Genomic DNA, 23,677 nt, shown 5'->3' with positions numbered 1-23,677 from the left:
GCGGTAGATAATTACGCGCAGGCGCAATGCGAAGGTGCCAAGTTTGTTCTTTTATACATTATTTACTATTGTATTTCTTCTGCATATACTGGACAGCGTCGGTTTGGTGTGATGTATTAAATTTACATTTATCTTAAATAATTGCTGTGAGATCCTGCGCATGCGCATTACGTCCCACCGCTCAGCGCGCGCAGGGAAGTTGTACTTTGTGTGTAAAAATGATCGATCTTCTCCGTAGCTGGATTAATTGACAGCTGATCATGGAGGAGAACCCGCTGCGTCACCTGAAGGTGGAGGACCTGGACCTGCTTGACCAGCAGCTAAAACCTAACAAACGCTGCAGACTGGCGAGCAAGAAGGTGCGGGCTTTATAAGTTAAACATTTTAATTGCAGAATTCTCGAAACAGTGCGAGTTATGGAAGTTTGGAAGCTTTGTGTCTTTTTTTGTGTAGATGTTTGCTATTTTCGTGGAATCCAGGAAGACCTCCATGTCTCAGTGGACCTGCTGTGGCCAGATCTTCACCAACACCACGGGCATCCACCAACATGTCTCCCGGACCCACAGCCCTGAGATCCAGGATCTGACCACAGCCACCCTGCAGCAGCAGCAACCGAAGATGGAGGAGGAGGAGGGTGGGGACGTGTCGTCATGGATACCAGACATCAGCCACCTTTCAGGAGAAGATCTGACACGGTAGAGACCCCACAACTCCCCACAACCAACATTTCCAGGTGCCGGCGGTTCTGCGTTCTGACTCACGTTCCTTGTGCTGACTGTTCTGTGGTCCGGCCGATGTCCCCAGTGTCAATGGTTCTGCGGTCTTGCCAACGTTTCCTGGTCGGACTCACATTCCTGGTGCCGACGGTTCTGCGGTCCGGCCGATGTTCTTTTATGTTTGCGGTTCCAGTGGTTCGGTGGTCCATAGACCTGCCAAAGTTCTCAGTGCTGACGGTTACATTTTACATTTACGGCATTTATCAGACGCCCTTATCCAGAGGACAGTCCCCCTGGTTGTGTCTTGCTCAGGGACACGATGGTAGTAAGTGGGGTTTGAACCTGGGTCTTCTGGTTCACTAGGCTACTAACACCCCGGTTCTGTTGTCCCACAGAGGCACCGGTGAGGTTCTACTGTTCTACTGCTACTGCGATTTACCGAATCCCCAGCAGATCAGCGCCTGGCAGCGAGAACTGTGTCAGCGGCTCCGCCTCACCGGAAAGGTACCCGCTTTTCTGTCCGCCCCGGCGCCGCTTTCCGCCTTCCGCCCGTCATCCTGTCTCCTGGACGCAGGTGCGAGTGGCGACGGAGGGAATTAACGGCACGGTGGGCGGGACCAGAGTCTCCACGGGTCTGTACCGCCGCGCCATGCTCGCCCACCCGACCTTCAGATGCATGCAGGAGGACGACTTCAAGGTGACCGGGCGGAGATCTCACACAGATTAGAACCGTTTAGAACCGCGTACTTCTCCACCTCATGTATCAGGTGTTCTCGTCAAGATTTCAAATGACGGTAACTGTGCTGCTGTTCCGTAGCGGAGTGAAGGCGGAGCTCACTGCTTCCCGGAGCTCAGAGTGGGCGTGTTCGAGGAGATCGTACCGATGGGCGTGGACCCGGCGCTCATCTCGTACAGGCGTGCCGGTGAGTGTGTGTTTGGTAGGTGTGCGTTTAGAGGGAAGAATGTGATCCTCATGTGTTGTTCATTTGGAAGGAAGCCACCTAGAACCGGAGGAGTTTCATGAAGAAGTCCGGGCCCTGCTGTCCAGCAGGGACACTTGTGGTGACACGGTGCTGCTGGACTGCAGGAACTTCTACGAGAGTAAAATTGTCAGCATCTCTGCCACTGTGGTTTGAGGAACATCAGAGCTGGGCACGTGGGGAACAGGGTTCTGAAGTCTGACGTTCTTTCAGGGCCAGTTCAGCTGCTGTCTCGCTCCAGACATCCGGAAGTTCAGCTACTTCCCGGACTATGTGGATCAGAACCTGGAGCTGTTCCGAGGGAAGCGGGTTCTGATGTACTGCACCGGAGGTGTCCGCTGCGAGAGAGGCTCCGCCTACCTCTGTTCCAAGGTAAGACCCTGCGTTCTGTCCTTTGGACGACTTGTTGCTGGTTCACCATTGTGTGTGTTGGTGGGACGTCCTGCAGGAAGTGTGTAAGGAAGTCTACCAGCTCAAGGGTGGAATCCAGAAGTACCTGGAGCGCTTTCCTGATGGCTTCTACCGTGGGAAGCTGTTCGTGTTTGACGAGCGTTACGCCATCGCGTCCAACGCCGACATCATCTCAGGTGAGAGCTGCTGCGCACGTGGGACAGTCCCCGCCGCGTGCTGATTGGTGCTCTTCTGTGGTCACGTGACTGTCGTGTTTGCAGCGTGTCGGTACTGCGGCGCCTCCTGGGATCAGTACCAGCTCTGCTCCACCCGCCGCTGCCGCCAGCTCGTCCTCAGCTGCCCGTCCTGCCGCCGCGCCGGGACCACGGCCTGCTGCCCCACGTGCCAGCGCAAGGGGTCAGAGGTCAGCGGGGCGTGGCGGGAGGAGTGCGACTGTACAGCCACTCGCCCCCGGATCCCCCGCGACGTCTGATTACGTTTTAATAAACGGTGAAACCAACGTGAACAGTGACGCAGCGTTCATTTACAAACATGAATACGTTTATTGAAATGAAGAGAGGGCGGGGCCTACAGAGGGCGGGGTTTACAGAGGGCGGGGTTTACAGGTCACGCGTGGTGTTTACGGGGGGAGAACTACAACCGGTTCCCCCAGTGCTACCGCGCTCAGGGCCAGTGGTTCTGCAGGTACCACACGGTGTCGTTCCGCAGCGCCGGGCCGAACAGCGGGTTGAGTTGGGCCAGGATGGCGATCAGCCAGCTGCAGGACAGGACAGGACAGGACAGGACAGGACACCTTCAGTTCTCCCGGCTGCATATTACATGTGTTCCACTCATAAATAATAGATGTTGGAGAACAGACGCCATTCCTGCTGTCCAGATGACTTCGTCACATCTGAAGAGCAGGAACACGGCGGACTGAACACCCTTCAGGTTCTGTTTTAGAACCTCAGAACCTTTCCTGTGGACGGTTACTTACAACAGGTAGCAGCAAACCGCGGTCAGAACCAGCATCGTAACAACAACCCTGCAGGAAGAAGAAGGGGACATCAGACCGAGTTCCAAGTTCCCATCACATGTTCATGACTGGAACAAGCAGAACTTCCACAATCTCAACACACCAAACTAAGAATCCGCACTCTAGAACCACAGAGAAGCACGCAGCAAGTTTACAAGTTGAAGCAGAAAGGAAGGAACGCGGTTCCGTCTCTCACCCCCTGTTGGGTCCTTTAGGAACCAGAAACGGCGCCACTACGCCCACGAGTCCCCAGAACGCCGTCATGACGGACACGGCGACCACGAAGCGCAACTCCGCCATCGCTGCTCCGCCGCAACTCCACGAGTGACGCGACGCGCAGCACTTCCGCCTTCAGGGAAATACAAAGACGGAGAGACCCAAAAAAATAAAAAAAGACGGAGAGACCCAAAAAAAAAAAATAAAAAAAGACGGAGAGACCAAAAAAAATAAAAAAAGACGGAGAGACCCCAAAAAAAAATAAAAAGAGACGGAGAGACCCAAAAAAATAAAAAAAGACGGAGAGACCAAAAAAAAAAAAAAAGACGGAGAGACCCAAAAAAAAAAAAAAAAAAAAGACGGAGAGACCAAAAAAAAAAAAAGACGGAGAGACCCAAAAAAAAAATAAAAAGAGACGGAGAGACCCAAAAAAATTAAAAAAAAGACGGAGAGACCAAAAAAATAAAAAAAGACGGAGAGACCAAAATAAAAAAAAAAAAAAGACGGAGAGACCAAAAAAATAAAAAAAGACGGAGAGACCAAAAAAATAAAAAAAAGACGGAGAGACCAAAAAAAAAAAAAAAAAAGACGGAGAGACCAAAAAAAAAAAAAAAAAAGACGGAGAGACCAAAAAAATAAAAAAAAAGACGGAGAGACCAAAAAAATAAAAAAAAGACGGAGAGACCAAAAAAATAAAAAAAAGACGGAGAGACCAAAAAAAAATAAAAAAAAAGACGGAGAGACCAAAAAAAAAAAAAAAAAGACGGAGAGACCAAAAAAATTAAAAAAGACGGAGAGACCAAAAAAATTAAAAAAGACGGAGAGACCAAAAAAATAAAAAAAAAGACGGAGAGACCAAAAAAATAAAAAAAGACGGAGAGACCAAAAAAAATAAAAAAAGACGGAGAGACCAAAATAAAAAAAAAAAGACGGAGAGACCAAAAAAATTAAAAAAAGACGGAGAGACCAAAAAAATTAAAAAAGACGGAGAGACCAAAAAAATTAAAAAAGACGGAGAGACCAAAAAAATTAAAAAAAAGACGGAGAGACCAAAAAAAATTAAAAAAAAGACGGAGAGACAAAAATAAAAAAAAGACGGAGAGACCAAAATAAAAAAAAAAAAAGACGGAGAGACCAAAATAAAAAAAAGACGGAGAGACCAAAAAAAAATAAAAAAAAAGACGGAGAGACCAAAATAAAAAAAAGACGAAGAGACCAAAAAAAATAAAAAAAAGACGGAGAGACCAAAAAAAATAAAAAAAAGACGGAGAGACCAAAATAAAAAAATAAAGACGGAGAGACCAAAAAAAAATTAAAAAAAGACGGAGAGACCAAAAAAAAATAAAAAAAGACGGAGAGACCAAAAAAAATAAATAAAAAAAAGACGGAGAGACCAACAACACATGGCGGCAACTGGACTTTCTTTCTTTAATGTAGAGACGTTTCATTCTGCAGCCACAGAACTTTGTCAATCCACAAGGGACATTGTGGACTGTCCCATAAAATAGTGCAGGTCGAGACAAACTAAACAAAGCAGGCAGACAAGTAGCAGCAATATGATAATATATCGCTGTGTGGATGTATTTAGTATAAAGTGTATATGGTATATGATATACTATGATAATAATGACAGTAGTAGTGATATTACAGTATATCAGTGTGGATGTATATAGTGTATATGGTATATGATATACTATGATAATAATGTCAGTAGTAGTGATATGACAGCATATTAGTATGTGGATGTATTTAGTATATAGTGTATATGGTATATGATATACTATGATAATAATGACAGTAGTAGTGATATTACAGTATATAAGTGTGGATGTATATAGTGTATATGGTATATGATGTACTATAATAATGTCAGTAGGAGTGATATGACTGTATATCAGTGTGTGCATGTATTTAGTATATAGTGTATATGATATACTATGATAATAATGGTAGTATTAGTGATATGACATGATAACACAGCAGCACAGTGTGAGGCGGTGAGAGATTAAAGTGCAGGATGTAGTACTGATATTCAGTTTAGGAGAAAAAATTATTTACAGATGATTTAAGGCTTTTTTCCAGGCAGCAGTCTGGCTGAATCTCTGCACGTATTCAGAGTTGACATTTACAGCATTTACCAGATGTCCTTATCCAGAGAAACTTACAATCAGTAGTTACAGGGACAGTCCCCCCCTGGAGACACTCAGGGTTAAGTGTCCTGCTCAGGGACACAATGGTAGTAAGTGGGATTTGAACCTGGGTCTTCTGGTTCACAGGCGAGTGTGTTACCCACTAGGCTACTACCACCCATCCACAGGAAAGGTTCTAAAACAGAACCTGAATGGTGGTCAGTCCGCTGTGTTCCTGCTCTTCAGATGTGATGAGGTGGTGGGATGAGAATCAGTGTTCCACCACCCAAACTCATGATTCCTGTGGAACTGCGGGCTTCAGCACAGAAAACAGACAAAGACAGAGACTCGCTTTTAAACTTTTTATTGATCAAAATCACGTTCACTCCTGCATCTTCTCGATGGTCTCCTCCTTATATTTGCCCTTCTCCTTGCCATCCTGGCGAGATTTGGCTTTACGCTCCAGGATCTTCTTGCGATCCTTGTCCAGCTTTAGCCTGGTGATCACCACCTGCAGGACCGAGAAAGATGTGATGTTACAGCTGGAATGAAGAAGATCAGATGGAGAGAAAACAGTGTCCAGAATCAGGACAGAAATAATAGAATAAAAGTGAAGTGATTGTGATACACTGTGGAGCAGTGTGTGGTTAGAACCTTGGCAGTTCTATCAATGTGATTGTCACATGTGATACATAGCAGCACAGCACACAGTGGATTTGTGCATTTATCCAATCACCCTGAGTGAACAGTGGGCACCATGACAGGCGCCCGGGGAGGAGTGTGTGGGGACGGTGCTTTGCTCAGTGGCACCTCGGCGGACTGGGATTCAAACCCTAATCCTTCTGATTACAGGTCCGCCTCCCTAACCGCTAGGCCACCACTGGTCTGGGGCACCAATCACCAAACCTGACCTGAAGAGAGACTCCTTCACCTATTAAAAAACACACACACACACACACACACACACACACACACACACACACACACACACACACACACTGTCAGTGTGTACCTTGCTGGGATGGATGCCGACGTGGACTGTGGTTCCATTGGCCTTCTCACGCTGGACTCGCTCGATGTAGATCACGTACTTCTTTCTGTAGACCTGGACCACTTTACCGATCTGCTGGCCCTTGTAGTGACCGCGGACCACCTGAACACACACACACACACACACACACACACACACTTAAAACTCAAAACTGCCCACATACTAAAATAAAAACATTCTGTAGAACATACAAAATCTTTATCGTCATTGTCACTTTTCAAGGAACAATGAAATTTAATCTGCAGTCGACTCAGTGTGGTACACAGTTAAAGACAGAAAACAAGACAAGAAATAAAACTAATATATACAAACTGCACTGGATTTTTACAGCCTGTTGCACGTTGTGTGAACACTACTTCACACTGTGAGAAAGAACGTATACGGAGAACAGTTTTGTTCGAGTTGCGTATGAATAAAAGCTGCTTTTAAGATGGCCCGTCCTGGTTTTCATTGCTGAGTCCACTTAAGTGAAGATAGGCACAGCACACAGTACATACAGAGGACATCTCACAGTCAAGAGACAGTGGGCAGCCATGACAGGGGGGCTGCGTGTGGGCACCTCAGGATTCGAACCTTCCGATTACAGGTCCACTTCCTTACCCGCAACATCACCAGTATTGCACATTCTATTATCGATTTGTATTTATTACATGTGTATTTTTTTTATTTCTCTATTGGAATTTTGCACGACGAGCTGGTGGGCTGGACCACGATCTTGTATTATTGTACCAAGTGCTATTGTGACAAAGTCTACATCCCATTTACACCATTTACCAGACGCACATATCCAGAGCGACTTACAATCAGTAGTTACAGGGACAGTCCCTCCCTGGAGACTCAGGGTTAAGTGTCTTGCTCAGGAACACAATGGTGAACCTGGGTCTTCTGGTTCATAGGCGAGTGTGTTACCCGCTAGGCTACCACCACCCTCGACGTCCACTGTAGTGTTGGGGACATGAGACTCACCTGGACCTCGTCGTCCTTGCGGATGGGCATGGACCGCACGTTGTACTTCTGCCGGAGCTCCTTGGACAGGGGGGAGGACATGATCTTCCTGCGGATGTGGGATGGGGCATTAAAGTGCCTCTTGCGGTTCTTGCGCCGGGAGGACGTCACAAACGGGTTGAGCTTCATGATGGCTGCTACAAACCACACAAGACATCAAATCAGTCCGTTTATTCATTTATTTAAAACATTAAATAAGCCAGAGAAGAGACGCTCGCACATCATTCCAACTCTTTACTGCATTTTCCACATGAGTTAAGAAGATATAGACGGAACATCTTAACCCGGCACAACCACCGGAACCGAGTTTAAATCGGAATTCAGGCTTTCAGGGGACATTTAGCATCCAAGAGTGAACACGGCAGCGACACGCTCATGACGCGACGAGCGTTTTTAAACTATTACAGAAAAGTGACAGGGGCAACAGCGCAAAATAACGTGTAACTTCAGTCAACATCCGTGGACTTTATCATTAACTAAAACCGTAATACTTAACGCAAAATAACGGCGAACGGCTGACAAACACAAAGAGTCGACAAGACGCCAACAGAACGCTAAACAAGCGAGGATGGATGAAGATGTTTTATTTCATGTTAGCATCAGGCGCTTACCCTGCCGACACTCCGCTATGGCCGCCGGAAAAGAGAATCGTGACGTATTTCCGCTGGAATTAGTTCCCGCACAAATCTCGCGATAACAACGAACTAAACGGGATTACAGAGAGCTGGGACTGTGTGGCAAATTCCATTTATTATAATCGGTGCGCTTAGTGGCTAGGATGGATAGTAATGATTAAAATGCATAGATAGATGGATAAACCATACAACTCACATTAATATAGATTATATTGATTCATAAACGATACACATTTGTATCCTTATTGAATATTCATAATTCATATGAAAGAGGATGTGGCATCTCTTTTTATCTAGAGGAGACAATGTAAGCCTATTGTGTTTTAAAGCTTCAGACCTAAAATAAATGACCCTAACCCCAGGGAACGTAGCGACCCAACATTATTCCTGGGACCATTCATTCCCGGTCTCTTTAGTCGGCTCCAGTTGGCTCGCGGTTATCTATTCTTCAGCCTGAAGGCCGAGTGCCGTCGCAGATAAAGGGCAGGTCCAGGTGCGCTTCTTTTGTGGGTTTTGGGTGTATGGGCGTGTTTGGGCAAAACGCATACAAGAACACACAGCGGCTTTCAGAGATGCAAACATCCGCTGTGGTGCAGTGCATTCAGGTGGAGGGAGTTCCCTGGATGTGGTGAAGTGTGTGTTTTGTCGTGTATGGAAGAAAACACAGTTTTGGGGAGAAAACAGATCCCACAAAGTGCTGGTAATTTCCAACTTGTGTTTTAATAGTCATGGATCTTATAATTACATTATTACGTATTATGCAGAAATTGAGCTCTGGAACGTATCATTTGTTCATGCGATGCCTTTTTGCAGCTTGCTTTCGGCCGCCCAGGTGTCATGTCGGGAACCTATTGATGGCACGCACAGGTAGAGGTCACACGGGGGATGCTGGTGCACCTGCACGCTTCCCTGAAGATCACACCCGACAAATGAAGCAGGACAGCACGCTCGCCACTCTGGATTCTGCTATAGGGAACCATGAATTTCTGCAGTGTTAAGGTATGAACATTATACGGCATTTTAATATACGGCTTTACTTAAAGATGTCACTTAAAGACAATTTACCTAAAAATGAACTTTTAACTTAATCAGTTTTATTTAAACCGTCTACTGTTTAGCATATAAATATTTCAGCTCCACGTTAGTCTCAATATTTCAACCATTAAGGCCTGAAAACGGCAAACGTTAAAGAATTAAGAGCATGCCAATGCTGGAACGTTAAAGAATGCTTGTAAATCTTTTAGATCCACATAAGGTAGATGTTTTAAATAACACTTTTTAAATAGAACATTTCTACTCTACGCTAAAATGTATACTCTGCAGTTAAAGAGCATTATTCTAGAAATAAACTCCAATGATGCGAATTCATTTTTTGGTAACATTACAGTCTGGTCGGATATTTACTTTATAGAATAAAAGAGCAGAAATTCTAGATGCATCTGAACTGCACCTAAAAAAGGAACTTTTCAGTAGAAGTGAGATTTCCTAACTGGACCATGACCTTCTGCAGGTGGTTGTGACGTTGGCGATGCTCATCACACTCGTAGTAAGTGAGCAGCAGCAGAAGAAGGCACAAGAAAGACGACGGCGGCCAACCACACCCAAACAACCCCACCCCAACCCTCACAGAATCTCTCCTGACCTGATCGATGGAGACACCGAGGTCCGTGGGGAGGTGAACTTTGAAAAGAGCATCGAGAACATGGTGTCGCAGGTCCGGAGCAACCCGGCGCTCTCCAAAAGTAAGTGTGTGGTGGACCGCCAGCTGTGGATGTCTAACAGCAGAAGCCTTTCACCGTGGTCTTACAGGTTCGTACAACAAGCTGAGCACAATCTAAAACATCTTCATTATACTATTTATAATATTACATCTCCAAGTGGAGCTTTCATTGTGTTTAATAGTGACGGAACAGGGTGTGGCGCATTAGCGATCTAGCAGATCTGGAAATTCTAAGCGGAATCAGACAGGGTTCCGTAGCGGGGTCACTGTGATAAACGTGACGGTCCACCTTGAACAGGATCAACCACGACGAAAACCGGAAGCCAGTGGACATCCCTGAGGCCAAGTGCTCCTGCACGGGCTGCATCAACCCCTTCACCATGCAGGAGGACCGCTCCATGACCAGCGTGCTCATCTACACCAAAATCCCGGTGCGGCGACGCCACTGTCCACAGCGGCGGGAGAAACCGCGGAAAGCGCGGTGCCGGTCCCGTTACCGGACGGCGGTGGAGAGCATCGCTGTGGGCTGCACTTGTATCATGGGATAGGGAAGTTGGAGATGCCCAATAAAACACGTTCACCACATTACTGAGTTTTTCCTCTGGTCTTTCAAAAGACGGAGACTAACGTCCATCCTGATACTTCTTCTGGGTTTAAAATGTCTGAGCACGGAAAACTGCACACACGCACAGAACATCCACAGGCCCTGACGTTCTAGAAGATGCAGTATGGCCACCAGCTTATAGAAATGTGAGTGCATGGCGGATTTAAAGCTCATAACCAGAAGTCCCGTTTACAGACTTTAATGCTCCAGTATGACAGATGGGTGTTGGCCTGCACAGCAACACAGTTTACTGAGCAGAACATGCAGAACTGTTCTAGCACTCATAATCTCCCAAATAAAATCCTTCATTTTCCTTCATGTTCACAAGAGATTTGAAGTCATTTATTGTTATTGGTGGTTATTGGGAGTCATTTCATTATTATTTCATTTAATAACATCTCTTGACTGCAGCACAAAGTGGGTGAAGTCTCTGAAATAATTTTTCTTTTTAAAACATCTGTTGTGTTAATCTTTGATATGTCAGGTCAAGTTATGGTTCCATGTCGGTTCTCATCTGGGGCGTTTTACATTTTAGCCTGAAAAACACAGACAGAAATGTACCTTGATGAAGGGGACCTCAGTGCGCTTCCTTACCTGTTCCTCACCACCCCACACACACTCACATGCACTCACACACACACACACACACACACACACACACACACACTCACACAAAGGTCATTCTTCATCACCTGCTGAGCTGTCACTCTCCTTCTTCCACAGAAACACACACGGAGTTAAATCAACTTTCTGTGTGTGTGTGTGTGTGTGTGTGTGCGTGTACAATATGAGCTGAGTGAGAAAGATTAAATATGAAAATCGACCATTTATCGGAATTTTCAGGACCTCTGACCCCATTAACGTACGCTAATGAGAGCAATAATTAATGAAGCGGGTCTTTAATTGGCCTCGTGACATGAAACGTCGCCGGCTGGGGGTCGCAGCTGTCACTCACTCGCGCCCTTCATAAAGGGGCATCTGGAGCAGGTCGCCAGCAGCAACTTCATCAGAAAGACGCTGACGTGCCGCCGGAGACCGGATGGACACCGTGGACACCATGGACACCCCGGGCGCCAACGCCAGCGCCAGCGGCGCGCACCACCACCTCCCTCCTGGGGACCTGCGGCTGGCGGTGCCGGCGACACTCGCGCTCATCTGCGTCGTCGGCCTCGCGCTCAACGTCACGGCGGCGGCGGCGCTGGTGAGCAGCGCGCGCAAGACCAAGCTGTCACTCATCAACGCGCTGATCCTCAACCTCCTGGCCGCCGACGCGCTGCTGCTGACGGTCTCCGCGCCGCTCCGGGCCGCCGCCTTCTCCCGCCCCGCCTGGACGCTCGGCTGGCTGGCGTGCAAGAGCTGCGACTGGGTCCTGCAGGCGTGCACGGCGGCCAAGAGCGTCACCGTGGCCGTCATGGCCAAAGCGTGCGAGCGCTACGTCAGCGAGCCCACCAAACACGTCACCATCCGCGCCAAGAGCGTCGCGCTGCTGCTGCTGCTGCTCTGGACGCTGGGCGGCGTCGCCGCGCTGCCTGACGCGCTCTTCGCGGAGCTGCGTCCGGCGGGCGGCGCGGGCGGCGCGGGCGGCGCGGGCGGCGCGCTCGTGTGCGCGCGGGTGGTGCCCGGCGACGCGCGCGCCTTCATGTCCGTGTACGTCAAGCTGTACCCGCTGATGACGTACTGCGCGCCGCTGCTGCTCGCGCTGCTCTACTTCTGGCGCGCGCGCGGCCGCTGCCGGCGGCGATGCAGCAAGACGCAGAACCTGCGCGCGCAGATGCGCTCCCGCAAGCTCACGCTCACGCTGTTCGGCCTGACCGTCACCATGGCGACGCTGTGGCTCCCGCAGTGGGTGTGGTGGGTGTGGTCCCGGCACGCGGCCGCCACGCCCCCGCCGCTCCTCTCCGTGGCCGCCAAGGTCCTGGTGTTCGGCGCGGCGCTGCTGGACCCCCTGCTGGTCCTCGCCCTGTCCGACGAGTTCCGCGAGAGCTACAAGGACCTGTGGCGCCGCCTCACCCTCCGCAAGCCGCCGCCCACCAAGCCCAAGGCCGGCCCCCACACGCCCACCGCGCCCAGGTCCCCCACGCCCCGCCCCGAGACCGCCCACCTCCCCAAGCCCGAGGACGACGCCCGCCAGCCAGACAGCCCCCCCAACGACGGCGTGGTGCTGCCCGACCTGGAGCAGTTCTGGCACGAGCGCGAGGGCGGTTCCCATGCCGACGAAAACGACCCCGTGCCCTGGGAGCACCAGGACGCCCCCGGCGACCGGCAATGAGGCCGGTAGTACGACCACCGGCTTTAACCGCGACAACAGTGTGGCCGCCAGCGCCAACGCCGACACTAGCACCAACGCCGCCTCCGACACCTCCAACCGCGACAGTAGCGCTGCCACCGCCTCCCAACACCTCCAACCGTGACAACAGTGTGGCCACCAGCACCAACGCCGACACTAGCGCCGCCACCAGCACCACCACTGCCTCCGACACCTCGAACCGTGACAACAGTGCAGCCACCGCCTCCAACACCTTCAACCGCGGCAGTATCGCCGCCACCGCCTCCAACTCCTCCAACCGCGGCAGTATCGCCGCCACCACCACCTCCGACACCTCGAACCGTGACAACAGTGCAGCCACCGCCTCCAACACCTTCAACCGCGGCAGTATCGCCGCCACCGCCTCCAACTCCTCCAACCGCGGCAGTATCGCCGCCACCACCACCTCCGACACCTCGAACCGTGACAACAGTGTGGCCACCAGCACCGACGCCGCCTCCAGCACCAACGCCGACACTAGCAACGCCACCAGCACCACCACCACCTCCAACACCTCGAACCACGACAACAGTGTGGCCACCAGCACCAACGCCGACACTAGCGCCGCCACCACCGCCTCCAACACCTCCAACCGTGACAACAGTGTGGCCACCAGCACCAACGCCGACACTAGCGCCACCACCAGCACCACCACCGCCACCGCCTCCAACACCTCGAACCACGACAACAGTGTGGCCACCAGCACCAACGCCGACACTAGCGCCGCCACCAGCACCCAACCACGTCAGAAGCGCCGCTGCCTCCTACCGCGACAACAGTGCCGCCACTGCCTCCGACAACAGTAAGGCCACCAGCACCATGACAACAGCGCCACCACCCACTCCAACTACAATAAAAGCACCGCTATCGCCTCCAATTGCCACAATCAGCATCAACCATCACAGTAGAATCACCACCACACCAGACTATGACAACAGCACTGCCACTGCCTCCAACCACAACAACAGTGTTGCCACCAGCACCAACCACGACAGTAGTGCCTCCAACCACGATAACAGTGTGGCCAGCAGCACCAACCATGATAACAGAGATGCCACCAGCACCAACTCCAACCACAACTGCAGCACTGCCATCAGCACCACCTTCAACCATGACAAAAATGCTGCCACCACCTCCAACCACGACCAAAGTACCTCCTCCACCATCTCTACCTCAAACCATGACAGTAGCACCACTTCCAGCACTGCCTCCAACGACAGCAGAGCCGCCACCACCACTTCAAACCATGACAGCAGCACCGCAACCAGCAGCGTTTCCAACCATAACAGTAGAGCCACCACCACCACATTCAACGTACAACAGCAGCGCTGCCACCGCCACCCCCAACCACGACAGTAGTGCCAGCATTATCTCAAACCAGAAGGGTAGTGCCGCTGCAACCACCACCTCCAACACCAACGGTAGCGCTGCCACCACCTTTAACTAACAGTAGTGCTGAAGTCACCACCTCCAACCTAGAGAGCAGTGCCACCGTCACATCTCCAATCATGACGGTAGCACCAGCGCCACTACCAGCTTAAACCACAAACCATGACAGCAGCGCCCCTACCAACTTCAACTTATGACAGCACTGCCACCGCCACCACCACCTCCAACCATTTCAGTAGTGCAGTCGGCACCTCCAACCACAACTGTAGTGCTGAAGTCACCACCTCTAACCTGAACAGTAGCACCAGCATCAACATCACTTGAAATTACAACAGTAGCGCGGCCACAACCACCTATGATGTTAATGCCGCCGCCACCACCACCTACAACCCCAACAGAAGTGCCACAATCACCACCTACATCCTCGACAGTAGCGCCAGTCGTAACTTCCGCCTGCAACCATGACACCAGCACTGCCACCTCCTCCCTCAACAACACCAGTGATGGAACCATCAGTCAGCGGTGCAACTCAAACTGGTGGCTTGATTATAAAACAACACGAAATTGAAACGGAACAGAATTTAGATACATTTGTTATGTTGGTTCAATGGTTTGTAGAACAGAATTAATCTGTGTTTCTGAACAGAATGTTGGGTAGAAACAATGATCTGTACATATGTGTAATTATGTAGGTAAGTTGACTAATCAGAATGTTCCCCCAAGTCTCAGGTGATGTTTTAATGGCTGAAGTAGAAAAGGGGGTAAATGGGCTGTGTGTGTGAGAGTGTGTGTGTGTACAAATAAGCTATAACTGTATCAGACACAGTAATTTTTATGTATTTTACACTAGATATAAAATAAAGTATCTAGAATCACTCGTACACTTTATTAAAAAATACACCAGAAAAATGCAGTGTAAAAAATAGTTTGCATTTATTTCCAGTCAGTTGCTACAGAAATGTAGCAACAACAAAAAATTACAAATTTTAGAAAATATAAAATGAATAAACTGGAGCCCCAAGTCGGCTAAACAAACTCCTAATTCAATCAGCAATAATTAATGTACCATACAAAAAAAATAATAATGTCGCCAAAAACAGATAACAGACATGCTAAATTGACCTCACAGAGTGGTGCAGCATTGTTCACTGCCCGCCTCATTATCCATTTTTGGCAGAACGACTCCTGTAAGTGGAGACTCGGGGCAATTAAAATCCTGAACACGTCCCCTGAGATCCAGGTGGCTACGCATGGAATGTCACACACATATCAGAAATACAAAATATTACTTTAAGTATGCAGTATGTCTACACACCGTCATACTGAAGTCTTATTTCTCATTTTGTCAGTTGCCAGTTACCTACATGTTTTGGATGGTGAGATGTTGGCCTTATTTCCACTTCCAGGGTTGATTTAGGGCATTATCACCATATATCAATACTTCACGCAAAGCTTGTTTAACAGCTTAGCAGTTGCTACGAATTTCAAACCAAATTATTTTCTGAACCAGCTTGTGTCTGGGAAGAAAAACCTCGCAGTGACATGACAGCACAGTAAACCGCAGTAAAGATATGTCGCTGAATGCTATATATGTATATCTGGAGTGTGTCACTGTGAACGTAGCCAGATCTGTTCCACTGATGGGGAAACCCTGGCCAGAATTCTAGTGGGGGGTGGGGGGTGGGGGGGGATTATTTAGTGGAACGCCGGACGGGCTCGGAGGCAGTGGGGGGAGGGGGTGGACCACGTCGGTCCAGATCTTCAATGTAGGAGATGAGGAGTTTGTGGCGTTCATCAGGGACACAGTTCAGCACCAGGTAACGTTTATCATTCTGCAAGATGTTCTCAATGTCATGCAGGTGCTGGTCTGAGTCAAACAAGAGCTTCCTCGATCTGAGAGAGAGAGAAAGAATAAAATATAAATAAATATGCACACAGATACACACACACACACACACACACACACACACACACCTGTAGGTGATAAACCTGGTCTCCTTGAGCAGGGTCCTAAAGTCAGCTTTGGCCGTGATGTACTTGTCTTTGATGAAATCTTCAAACTCTCGCTGCTTCTTCTGTAGCAGACAGGCACGTTTATGATGAGTGTGTGTTTATCAGTGATGGAATAATGGCGAGTGGGGAAAGAAGAGAAAAAAAAAAGAAGAATTTTTCAGTAACGGGCAATCTTACCAATTACTGTTTTTATGGTTACAGCACTTTTATAGTTACTCACAATAACGTGGTTGTAACGCGTTACTGTAATGAAGCTCTTTTCATGCCTTGGAACTAAGTCTTTATCCGCGTCGGTAACGAGCAACTCAAATCTCATCGTCTCACGGCCAAGAACACAAGGAAGTTGACAGCAGCACATGTGGGGGCCGCTAATGTGAGCGCCGCTAATGAAGGAAGAGGGGGAGCCACGCCTTTCCCTGGTAACTAATTTACTTTATAATTCTCTAAACCAGTTACTATTCTGGAACTAATTCTGAAAGTAACTAACTAGTAACTATAGGTAATGAATTAAACTGCTGTTTATGCGTTTGTGTACATGTGAGCGGGTTGCGGTGATATGTACCCGGTCACTGCTGGAGAACTTGGTACATCTGGGATCTTCTTTAATCACCTTCTTCACTTCTTTCCATGAGGTGGTCAGTGTGATCTAAACACACAAACACAGATTATTTTAGTCAAGAAGCTTCCACAGGTGAACAGGTGCTGGTATCTAGTGCATCACGAATACCTCTCAGTTTAAAATGGGATAAAATAATAAAATAGTGAAAAAAAAAAAAAACACACACACACATTGAACATTTTGTGTGGATTAGATTCAAATTTAATGTCTAAATACATAAACAAAGAATGCATTTCTATGCTATTGCCCTGTTTAATATTTATGCTTGTTTATACATGTTGGATAGTGTTAGTTAGTTAACCCAGTGTATAGTGGGAAACATTTTGGAGATTCTGGTTAAAGTCACTCAATCCCTTACACATCCTGGAACACATCATCCCACTCACTTTTCCATGTCATGACAGTTTTAGAGGACAGGTGGAGGTTCTCACCATGCTGGTCTCGTCCAGCAGCTGCCTGAAGAGCTCCTTCTTCTTCTTGGCCAGCGCCTCCACGTGTTCGTTAAACAGCTTCTCCTTGTCATCACGCTCCAGCAGGGACGCAGATTCCCACCGGTGGTCCTTCCTCAGCAGCCGGCGGGTGTCGGACCACGATGCATCAGATGAGCGAACCTGAGGAGCCGGTGGGCGGGGTTAAAGAGCGCAAAACTGACAGAATGTTGCAGGACAGGGCCACACCCACCATGTCGGACAGCAGCGCTCTGAAGTGCTGGATGGCCTCGTCGCGTTTGTGCTGCTCTCTCTCACGGTCAATCTCCTTGGTCTGCTCCGACCGAGCCCTCTGCACCTCCCGCTCACGCTCCCGCAGGCTGGCCTCCACCCGGGCCTGCTTCTCCAGCTCACGCTGCTTCTCAGAACTGAGGTTCTGAAACACAAGGGAACAAGCTGTAAACTGTGGGAGATCGTTTGATGTTTGTGTGTATAAATGTAAGAGCTGCGTTGTCTAGGTGTGTTATGAACCAGAGAACCAGAGAGGGGGTGGAGATGAATGGTGTCAGGTTCTAAGCTGTCTCACCTTGGACAGTCTCTCAATAAAAGTCTTAAAAAGCTCCTCCCTTGCTGTAGGGGTCTCGACCGCCTTGTACCGGGGGTCTGAGTCCAAACGGTCTTTTACTTTACTCCATCGCTGCTGGCCGTCCACATGCTGCTCCAACAGCAGGTCAAAGAAATCCTGTTTAATCTGAAAGACACACACAGACACTACAGTACACATAGAGACTGCTCACGACCCAGATGGGAGGTGAGAAGAAGGCAGGTTCCTTCACTAAACTCAGCCCACCTGACATTTCTTTCTCATTAAACTTTAAATATGACCTTTCATTACACACACACACAGACTTGAGCCGGTGAGGTGTGTGTATGTGTATAAAGACAGTTAATGAGTAGAGCTCCACTTCACAGATCAATTTATAGATATTGTATTCTGACTTTAATTGGAAAATCAGACCTTCTCAACACGGTTCTTTGTGCCGTCCCGGTCCTTCTTACGCATGGCGGTGACAAACTCTGTGAAGATCGCCTCTCGGTCCTTCATCTTCTCTATGGCTTTGAATCGTGGGTCTTTAGCGTGCCTTGCGGCAAAATCACTGAACGTAGTTCTGCAGACCAAAATAAATGTGTATACACACAAACAGATCTTGAGTGGTCTGGTCCTTTACTAATCTGAATTCTTCCAGGGAGACTGTCCCTGTCACCCCAACTGTAAAACACACTGGAAAAAATGCTGTACATGTGGGAGACTCAGTTTATCTGAGAAACTTGAATGTATAGAAGAATCCATGAAATCACACAAACAAACCAATTAATTCTATGTCCATGTATCAGTGTTCTGAATGAAGTGCTGTAGGCAATGAAGAACTGAGATGCCTAGTCTGGTCTGCAGCTCTTACCTGATACTGAGTTTGGCCTCTTCCAGCATCTTCTTGAACTCCTCCCTGCAGTGAAGTATTTTGTTCTTTTTCTCTCGCCTCTCCTCCTCTGCTCGTGTCTTCACATATTCGTCAAACACCTACAGTTCCAGGACAGTCATCCATGTGTATGAATATATTTAATAATTATGGTTAAGGTCGGTACGTTGAGTGATACGGGCGGGTTGTGGTTACGGTCGGCGCCGTGAGTAATACGGGCAGGTTAGGGATCTGGACACTACATCACCTGTTTCCTTTCTTTGGTATTCAGGAGGAGATATCGGGGGTCAAACACAATTTTGTGCAGCTCCTTTTCCCATGTAGAAAATGCTGAGACCTAAAAAGGAAAAAGGGAGATTCTTTCTAACTAGCAAACATTTTATACTGGTGTTATGATGCATAATATTTAAAAATGAGACTGCGAACCATGTGCATTTCTTATAAAGCGGCCTTGGGTTGTTTCTCATTGACACAGGGTTTGCACATCAATTAGCGCTGCCTGCAATAATTATTAATCTGTGTACGTCTCATCACTCCTGTCCATCAACACTAATGAATAAGGTGCCTGTCAGGGTTCCGGCCCCCTCCCCCAACGTGTCTGCACTAATTGGACAACACACAGGGTGGAACTGTGACCCCCCATATATGGCCACAGGCTATTCTGAGCAGGGGGATAGGCACCTTGATGTTTGGCCTTTTTTGATTCAAAGTCTGCTTTCATGTCCCCTGGCTTCCCTAAGGGCACAGCCCAAACCGGCCCCGCCCCACGACATTTAGAAATAAAGAACGCTGGACACAGATTAATTACAGATGACAGAAGTCACTCGTCCGCTCTAAGAGAATATGGGTAATTATGGGTCATGAACACACAAAGGTCAATTAAAAAAATAAAAAAATCGCAGAAAACCTTTCAAAATGTGCAACCAGAAAAAGTGCAACCAAAAACGACCCTTACTACCCGATTTGTACAGATGTGTTGGCGTCTTTCAGCTCCACCTCTGTGTTGGTTGGGTTATTTGTGTTATTTACCGCGCGCTCCAGCAGCATGTCTCTGAACTGCTTCATGCGTGCCTCCTGGGGAACCACCGCTCTCTCCCGCGCAGCCTGGAGCTCCGCCTCCATCGCAGACTCCTTCTCAGACTCTTTATTGTCCTCTTTCCTAAAAACACTACTTGTCAGACAAAAACTAACCCACATACACAAAAAGGATGATGGGAACTTACTTCCTCTTCTTGGCTTTAGATGGATCAATCTCTTGGTGATCCTCAGGTCCTTCCTCTGGATCCTCGGGTGGAGCCACTGTAACTACAAGTCAGTTTGTCATGAATCACAATCCCCTTAAATCAATAATTACACACACATTCCACATTGTACAAGCTGAAAAGGTGAATTCTCAAACATAAACTCTGCATACTTGAGTCCTCTAAGCCAGTAAGCACAATTCTACCACATTTCTACAAATGCACAGTGCCTGTACAAAAGTGGGATGAGTCTTCAGACCATTCAGTGGTAGGTGGAGTAAAGGAGCAAAAAGAACTGAGGTCAAATCAGGTTGACCCATTCATGCTCACCTGGCTTCCGCAGACCATACAAACTTCTCTTGTGCGGAGGATCCTGTATGATCTTATCCACCTCAACAAGGCCAACCAGATCGTCTGGGCGGTCCCACTTCGAAAGGCGTGTGGTCGGGTTGTAGAAGAAGACGCGTTCATCACCGGTCCACACAACACACCTAGACAAATATATCAGTCTTGTTAGAAAAATGCTCACTCCACACAGGCAGATCCAGAGCGACTTACAACGTGCTTTCATGTTACCATCAGTGACGTAATCAGTTCTGGTTCACCAGGACTCAAACCATGAATACAATCATTTTGTACAAATATTTCACTCTGTTGTAAGTTTTTTTTTTTTTTGTTTGTTTTTTTTACATAAATCAGACTATACGAAAGCTACAAGTTAGTCTAAATACTCTCTAAAGAGGAAGGTGTTAAGCTGCCGTTTGAAAATACTCAGTGACTGAGCTGCTCTGACCTCAAGAGTAAGTTCATTCCACCACCGAGGGGCCAAGACAGAGAAAAGTCTAGACGAGTGTCTTCCTCGTACCTTCAGTGGTGGAGGGAGCAGGCGAGCAGTACTGGAGGGTTGGAGAGTGTGAGGAGCAGTGTTAGGTATAATAAGTGAAACCCCATATTTGGATCTGATGTGGGGGGACAGCTACTGGGAGCCAGTGGAGGGAGTATAGCAGAGGTGGTGTGGGAGAATTTGGGAAGGTGCTGCTGCTTTCTGTATTAGTTATAGAGGCCGGATGGCAGTCAGCAGTAGACCTGCTTGAAGGGAGTTTTTTTAAAAGTGAAAGTGAAGTGATTGTCACATGTGATACACAGCAGCACAGCACACAGTGCACACAGTGAAATTTAACCATCACCCTGAGTGAGCAGTGGGCACCATGACAGGTGCCCGGGGAGCAGTGTGTGGGGACGGTGCTTTGCTCAGTGGCACCTTCTGATTACGGGGCCGCTTCCTTAACCACTAGGCCACCACTACCCCAGTGGAGTTACAGTAATCCAGTTGTGAGATTACTAGGGACTGAACGAGTATCTGGGTATTTATTCTCAAAGTTCGAGGAGATTTTTTTTGCAGAGCAGCTCCACATCTCCAAACTTATTTTCTGATCGACTTGCCAGGGATGTGAACACCGGGCTCCAATTAACTCAAAGGTTCACATACTTTTTCTTGCATTGTATATAAATGTGTGTGTGCGTGTGTTGTCTGCCATAGATACTGAAATGATAAAACATCTGGAACGTTAATGTAATTAGACTTACCACGGTGTGCCAGTGATGGCTGTGGTCGCCACAGGTTTCGCTTTCTGAGCTGCTTTCTCCTCTTCAGTCATCTCCTCTTCCTTCAGCTCCTACACACACACACACACACACACACTCAGCTCTGTAGTTGCAGGGGTGTATGTAGTTGAGAACCTTGGAGAAACCGAGGTACCAGTTTGACAAGCAGTGCTGGGTTAATCTGGGGTCTGATGTCATGAAAGTCCATCAGATCTGCTGGGTCTGGCATCATGCTGGACTCTTTCATCTTCTCCAGACTACTTTCTACTAACAAGAAGCATCACCGTTAACATACTGAAAACTGTCAAACAAGTCATGGCAATGAACTCTGAACTCTGACCTTGATCCCTGAGCTGCATGGGCCTGTCCCAGGTGGTTTCTAGGGTTCGGCTGTTGTGGTAATAAGACTTCCCTTCTGGTGTCTTAAACTCTACCCACTCAGAGAGCAGCGGGCCAGCAGTAGTGTTGGTAGAAAGCATTGACATGGGGGGGTGCATCATGGAAACTAAAGGCGGGGCCATGCCTGGCAATATCCCTGACAGATAGAGAAATCAGTGAGCAGGTCTTTAAACAGTGTTTTATGTTGGTTTTTTTAAACCACGATGTGTACATGGTCCTGTAATAACAGACCTGGTAGAGGTATGGGCACCCCTGGCATAGGCACTCTGAAAGGCGGCACCATGATGGGCGGAAACGTGGGGACGGTGGGTCCCGTGGCACCCAGTGTTGGTGGGAGGGGGTGGGGTCCCGTTGTCACAATAGTAGCCATTGTGGGAACACTGACTGGAGCCAGAGGGGACACCACCGCACTCACCATGGCGCTGGGGGCCGTGATGACATCTGGAGGCATCTCTACAGGCTCAAGGGCTGAAGGATTGAAGCAAAATTGATGAGTGTTTGACATGCATACACAACAGTAATGGAAGCGATGAGGATATCAACCTGCGGCTGTGGAAGGAGGGCTGCCGTCCAGGTGACTGGCCGAATTCTGTGGGGAGTCAGTGGTTACGGGGTTGCCTGGTGCTCCCAGTACGGCCGAGGGCTGGGCGCTCATCAGATGCCCGAGGTCCGTCTGCTGAATGACCTTTACACCCTCTGGCTTTGCCCAGGCCGATTCCCGTGTTCGGGCGTTGTAGTAATACACCTGTATTTATCAGTTATAACACTTACCATTTCACAGCAATAAAAAGCAGATGGAACATAAAGTACAACTAACTGTAACTTCAGTTTCCATCACATACCTTTCCCTCTGGTGTTTTGTTCTCCACCCAAATCTCTTCGGCTGGTGCTGCCACTGGTGGAACCCCTGGTGGAAACATCATACCGGGTGGAGGGGGCAGGAATGGTGGGCGCTGCAAAGGAATTTGATGAATAAGAGAAGAAATCAATTTATCAAGGTCAATAACACAAAAACATGTTCCTCAGGGAGCAAATTATAAAATTAGAAAAAAACTGACAAAAACGTGATCTGAAGGTTGCAGGTTTGAATCCCGAACCGCCACTGAGGCCCCCTTGATCACTGGCTGCCCACTGCTCACCAAGGGTGATGGTCAAATACAGAGGACACATATCACCGTTTCACCGTGTGCTGTGCTTCAAAATTACAATCACGTCACTTTCACTGTTATCTACAGTCCATGATAATTACATCGTACATTATTACCTGTACTGGGGCGGCCATTGGCGGCGGCATTCTGGGGTCAAAGGGAAGTCGGGTGAACGGGGGTCTGGCAGGCGGCGGTGGTCCCCGCATCAGGCCGAACTGCGGGGGGAAATGTGGCTGGGCCATGCTGCAGATCAGACAACACAGCGGGTCAGCGGACATCCAGCACAAACAGCATTCCGTTTTTAACAAATACCAGTTCTCATGTACAAGACGAAGCGAAATGAAACCCCAATCGTTCCGTAAAGGGGATTAAAAGGCCGCGGGGAAAAAAGAATGTTTTAAAAAGAGGTTTATAAGATCACCCGCTGCCATTGAGCCCAACGCCGTCTGCTTCTATCAGTTCCGCCATTACGGGAGAAAACAGCGTCTGATTGGACGGCGACACGCCAGCGTCCTGCCACGCCAGTGGTCAGATGAATCACGTGGTCAACTTTTCGAAGACTGTTATTGG

General features: G+C 48.4%; 6 protein-coding genes across 8 annotated transcripts; 3 read left to right on the top strand and 3 right to left on the bottom strand.

The window, feature by feature from the left end:
• The first annotated feature begins 58 nt into the window (after positions 1 to 58).
• On the top strand, positions 59 to 2,612 carry LOC114782435 (thiosulfate sulfurtransferase/rhodanese-like domain-containing protein 2). The gene is made up of 9 exons (XM_028968295.1): positions 59 to 359; positions 454 to 695; positions 1,112 to 1,220; positions 1,291 to 1,413; positions 1,534 to 1,639; positions 1,710 to 1,825; positions 1,910 to 2,068; positions 2,145 to 2,283; positions 2,368 to 2,612. Exons 1-9 carry the CDS (start codon positions 261 to 263, stop codon positions 2,577 to 2,579), a joined length of 1,305 nt encoding a protein of 434 aa, XP_028824128.1. The 5' UTR covers positions 59 to 260; the 3' UTR covers positions 2,580 to 2,612.
• A 13-nt stretch (positions 2,613 to 2,625) lies between these two features.
• LOC114782436 (V-type proton ATPase subunit e 1-like) lies at positions 2,626 to 3,497 on the bottom strand. Its single transcript, XM_028968296.1, has 3 exons — positions 3,319 to 3,497; positions 3,084 to 3,131; positions 2,626 to 2,864 (listed from the first exon to the last, which is right to left on the bottom strand). Exons 1-3 carry the CDS (start codon positions 3,420 to 3,422, stop codon positions 2,771 to 2,773), a joined length of 246 nt encoding a protein of 81 aa, XP_028824129.1. The 5' UTR covers positions 3,423 to 3,497; the 3' UTR covers positions 2,626 to 2,770.
• A 2,318-nt stretch (positions 3,498 to 5,815) lies between these two features.
• On the bottom strand, positions 5,816 to 8,173 carry LOC114782476 (60S ribosomal protein L26). 2 transcript variants are annotated; one of them, XM_028968363.1, is made up of 4 exons: positions 8,135 to 8,173; positions 7,485 to 7,660; positions 6,480 to 6,620; positions 5,816 to 5,978 (listed from the first exon to the last, which is right to left on the bottom strand). In XM_028968363.1, the coding sequence occupies exons 2-4, from the start codon at positions 7,650 to 7,652 to the stop codon at positions 5,850 to 5,852; spliced, it is 438 nt and encodes a 145-aa protein (XP_028824196.1). In that variant the 5' UTR covers positions 7,653 to 7,660; positions 8,135 to 8,173; the 3' UTR covers positions 5,816 to 5,849. The 2 variants fall into 2 exon arrangements, with proteins under 2 accessions (XP_028824196.1, XP_028824197.1); XM_028968364.1 differs by having other exon boundaries at positions 7,485 to 7,657; positions 8,135 to 8,171.
• Positions 8,174 to 8,747: 574 nt separating this feature from the next.
• On the top strand, positions 8,748 to 10,621 carry LOC114782475 (interleukin-17B-like). 2 transcript variants are annotated; one of them, XM_028968361.1, is made up of 4 exons: positions 8,748 to 8,858; positions 8,972 to 9,157; positions 9,669 to 9,967; positions 10,177 to 10,621. In XM_028968361.1, exons 2-4 carry the CDS (start codon positions 9,137 to 9,139, stop codon positions 10,424 to 10,426), a joined length of 570 nt encoding a protein of 189 aa, XP_028824194.1. In that variant the 5' UTR covers positions 8,748 to 8,858; positions 8,972 to 9,136; the 3' UTR covers positions 10,427 to 10,621. The 2 variants fall into 2 exon arrangements, with proteins under 2 accessions (XP_028824194.1, XP_028824195.1); XM_028968362.1 differs by lacking the exon at positions 8,748 to 8,858 and having other exon boundaries at positions 8,893 to 9,157.
• Positions 10,622 to 11,466: 845 nt separating this feature from the next.
• Positions 11,467 to 12,895, top strand: LOC114782474 (probable G-protein coupled receptor 151 protein). The gene has a single exon (XM_028968360.1). It carries the CDS (start codon positions 11,522 to 11,524, stop codon positions 12,749 to 12,751), a length of 1,230 nt encoding a protein of 409 aa, XP_028824193.1. The 5' UTR covers positions 11,467 to 11,521; the 3' UTR covers positions 12,752 to 12,895.
• A 2,197-nt stretch (positions 12,896 to 15,092) lies between these two features.
• LOC114782430 (transcription elongation regulator 1-like) lies at positions 15,093 to 23,608 on the bottom strand. Its single transcript, XM_028968287.1, has 20 exons — positions 23,529 to 23,608; positions 23,224 to 23,350; positions 22,802 to 22,912; positions 22,503 to 22,704; positions 22,191 to 22,427; positions 21,901 to 22,095; positions 21,715 to 21,824; positions 21,543 to 21,631; positions 20,286 to 20,446; positions 19,938 to 20,019; positions 19,744 to 19,873; positions 18,962 to 19,051; positions 18,697 to 18,815; positions 18,255 to 18,405; positions 17,823 to 17,987; positions 17,490 to 17,672; positions 17,240 to 17,419; positions 16,752 to 16,835; positions 16,151 to 16,251; positions 15,093 to 16,069 (listed from the first exon to the last, which is right to left on the bottom strand). The coding sequence occupies exons 1-20, from the start codon at positions 23,573 to 23,575 to the stop codon at positions 15,868 to 15,870; spliced, it is 2,766 nt and encodes a 921-aa protein (XP_028824120.1). The 5' UTR covers positions 23,576 to 23,608; the 3' UTR covers positions 15,093 to 15,867.
• Between the last annotated feature and the right edge of the window lie 69 nt (positions 23,609 to 23,677).

The sequence above is a fragment of the Denticeps clupeoides genome, unplaced genomic scaffold (genome assembly GCF_900700375.1).
Source record: "Denticeps clupeoides unplaced genomic scaffold, fDenClu1.1, whole genome shotgun sequence".
NCBI lineage: Eukaryota > Metazoa > Chordata > Actinopteri > Clupeiformes > Denticipitidae > Denticeps > Denticeps clupeoides.
Note: the sequence above shows the minus strand (reverse complement) of the source record. Positions and strands in the feature narration are given on the sequence as shown.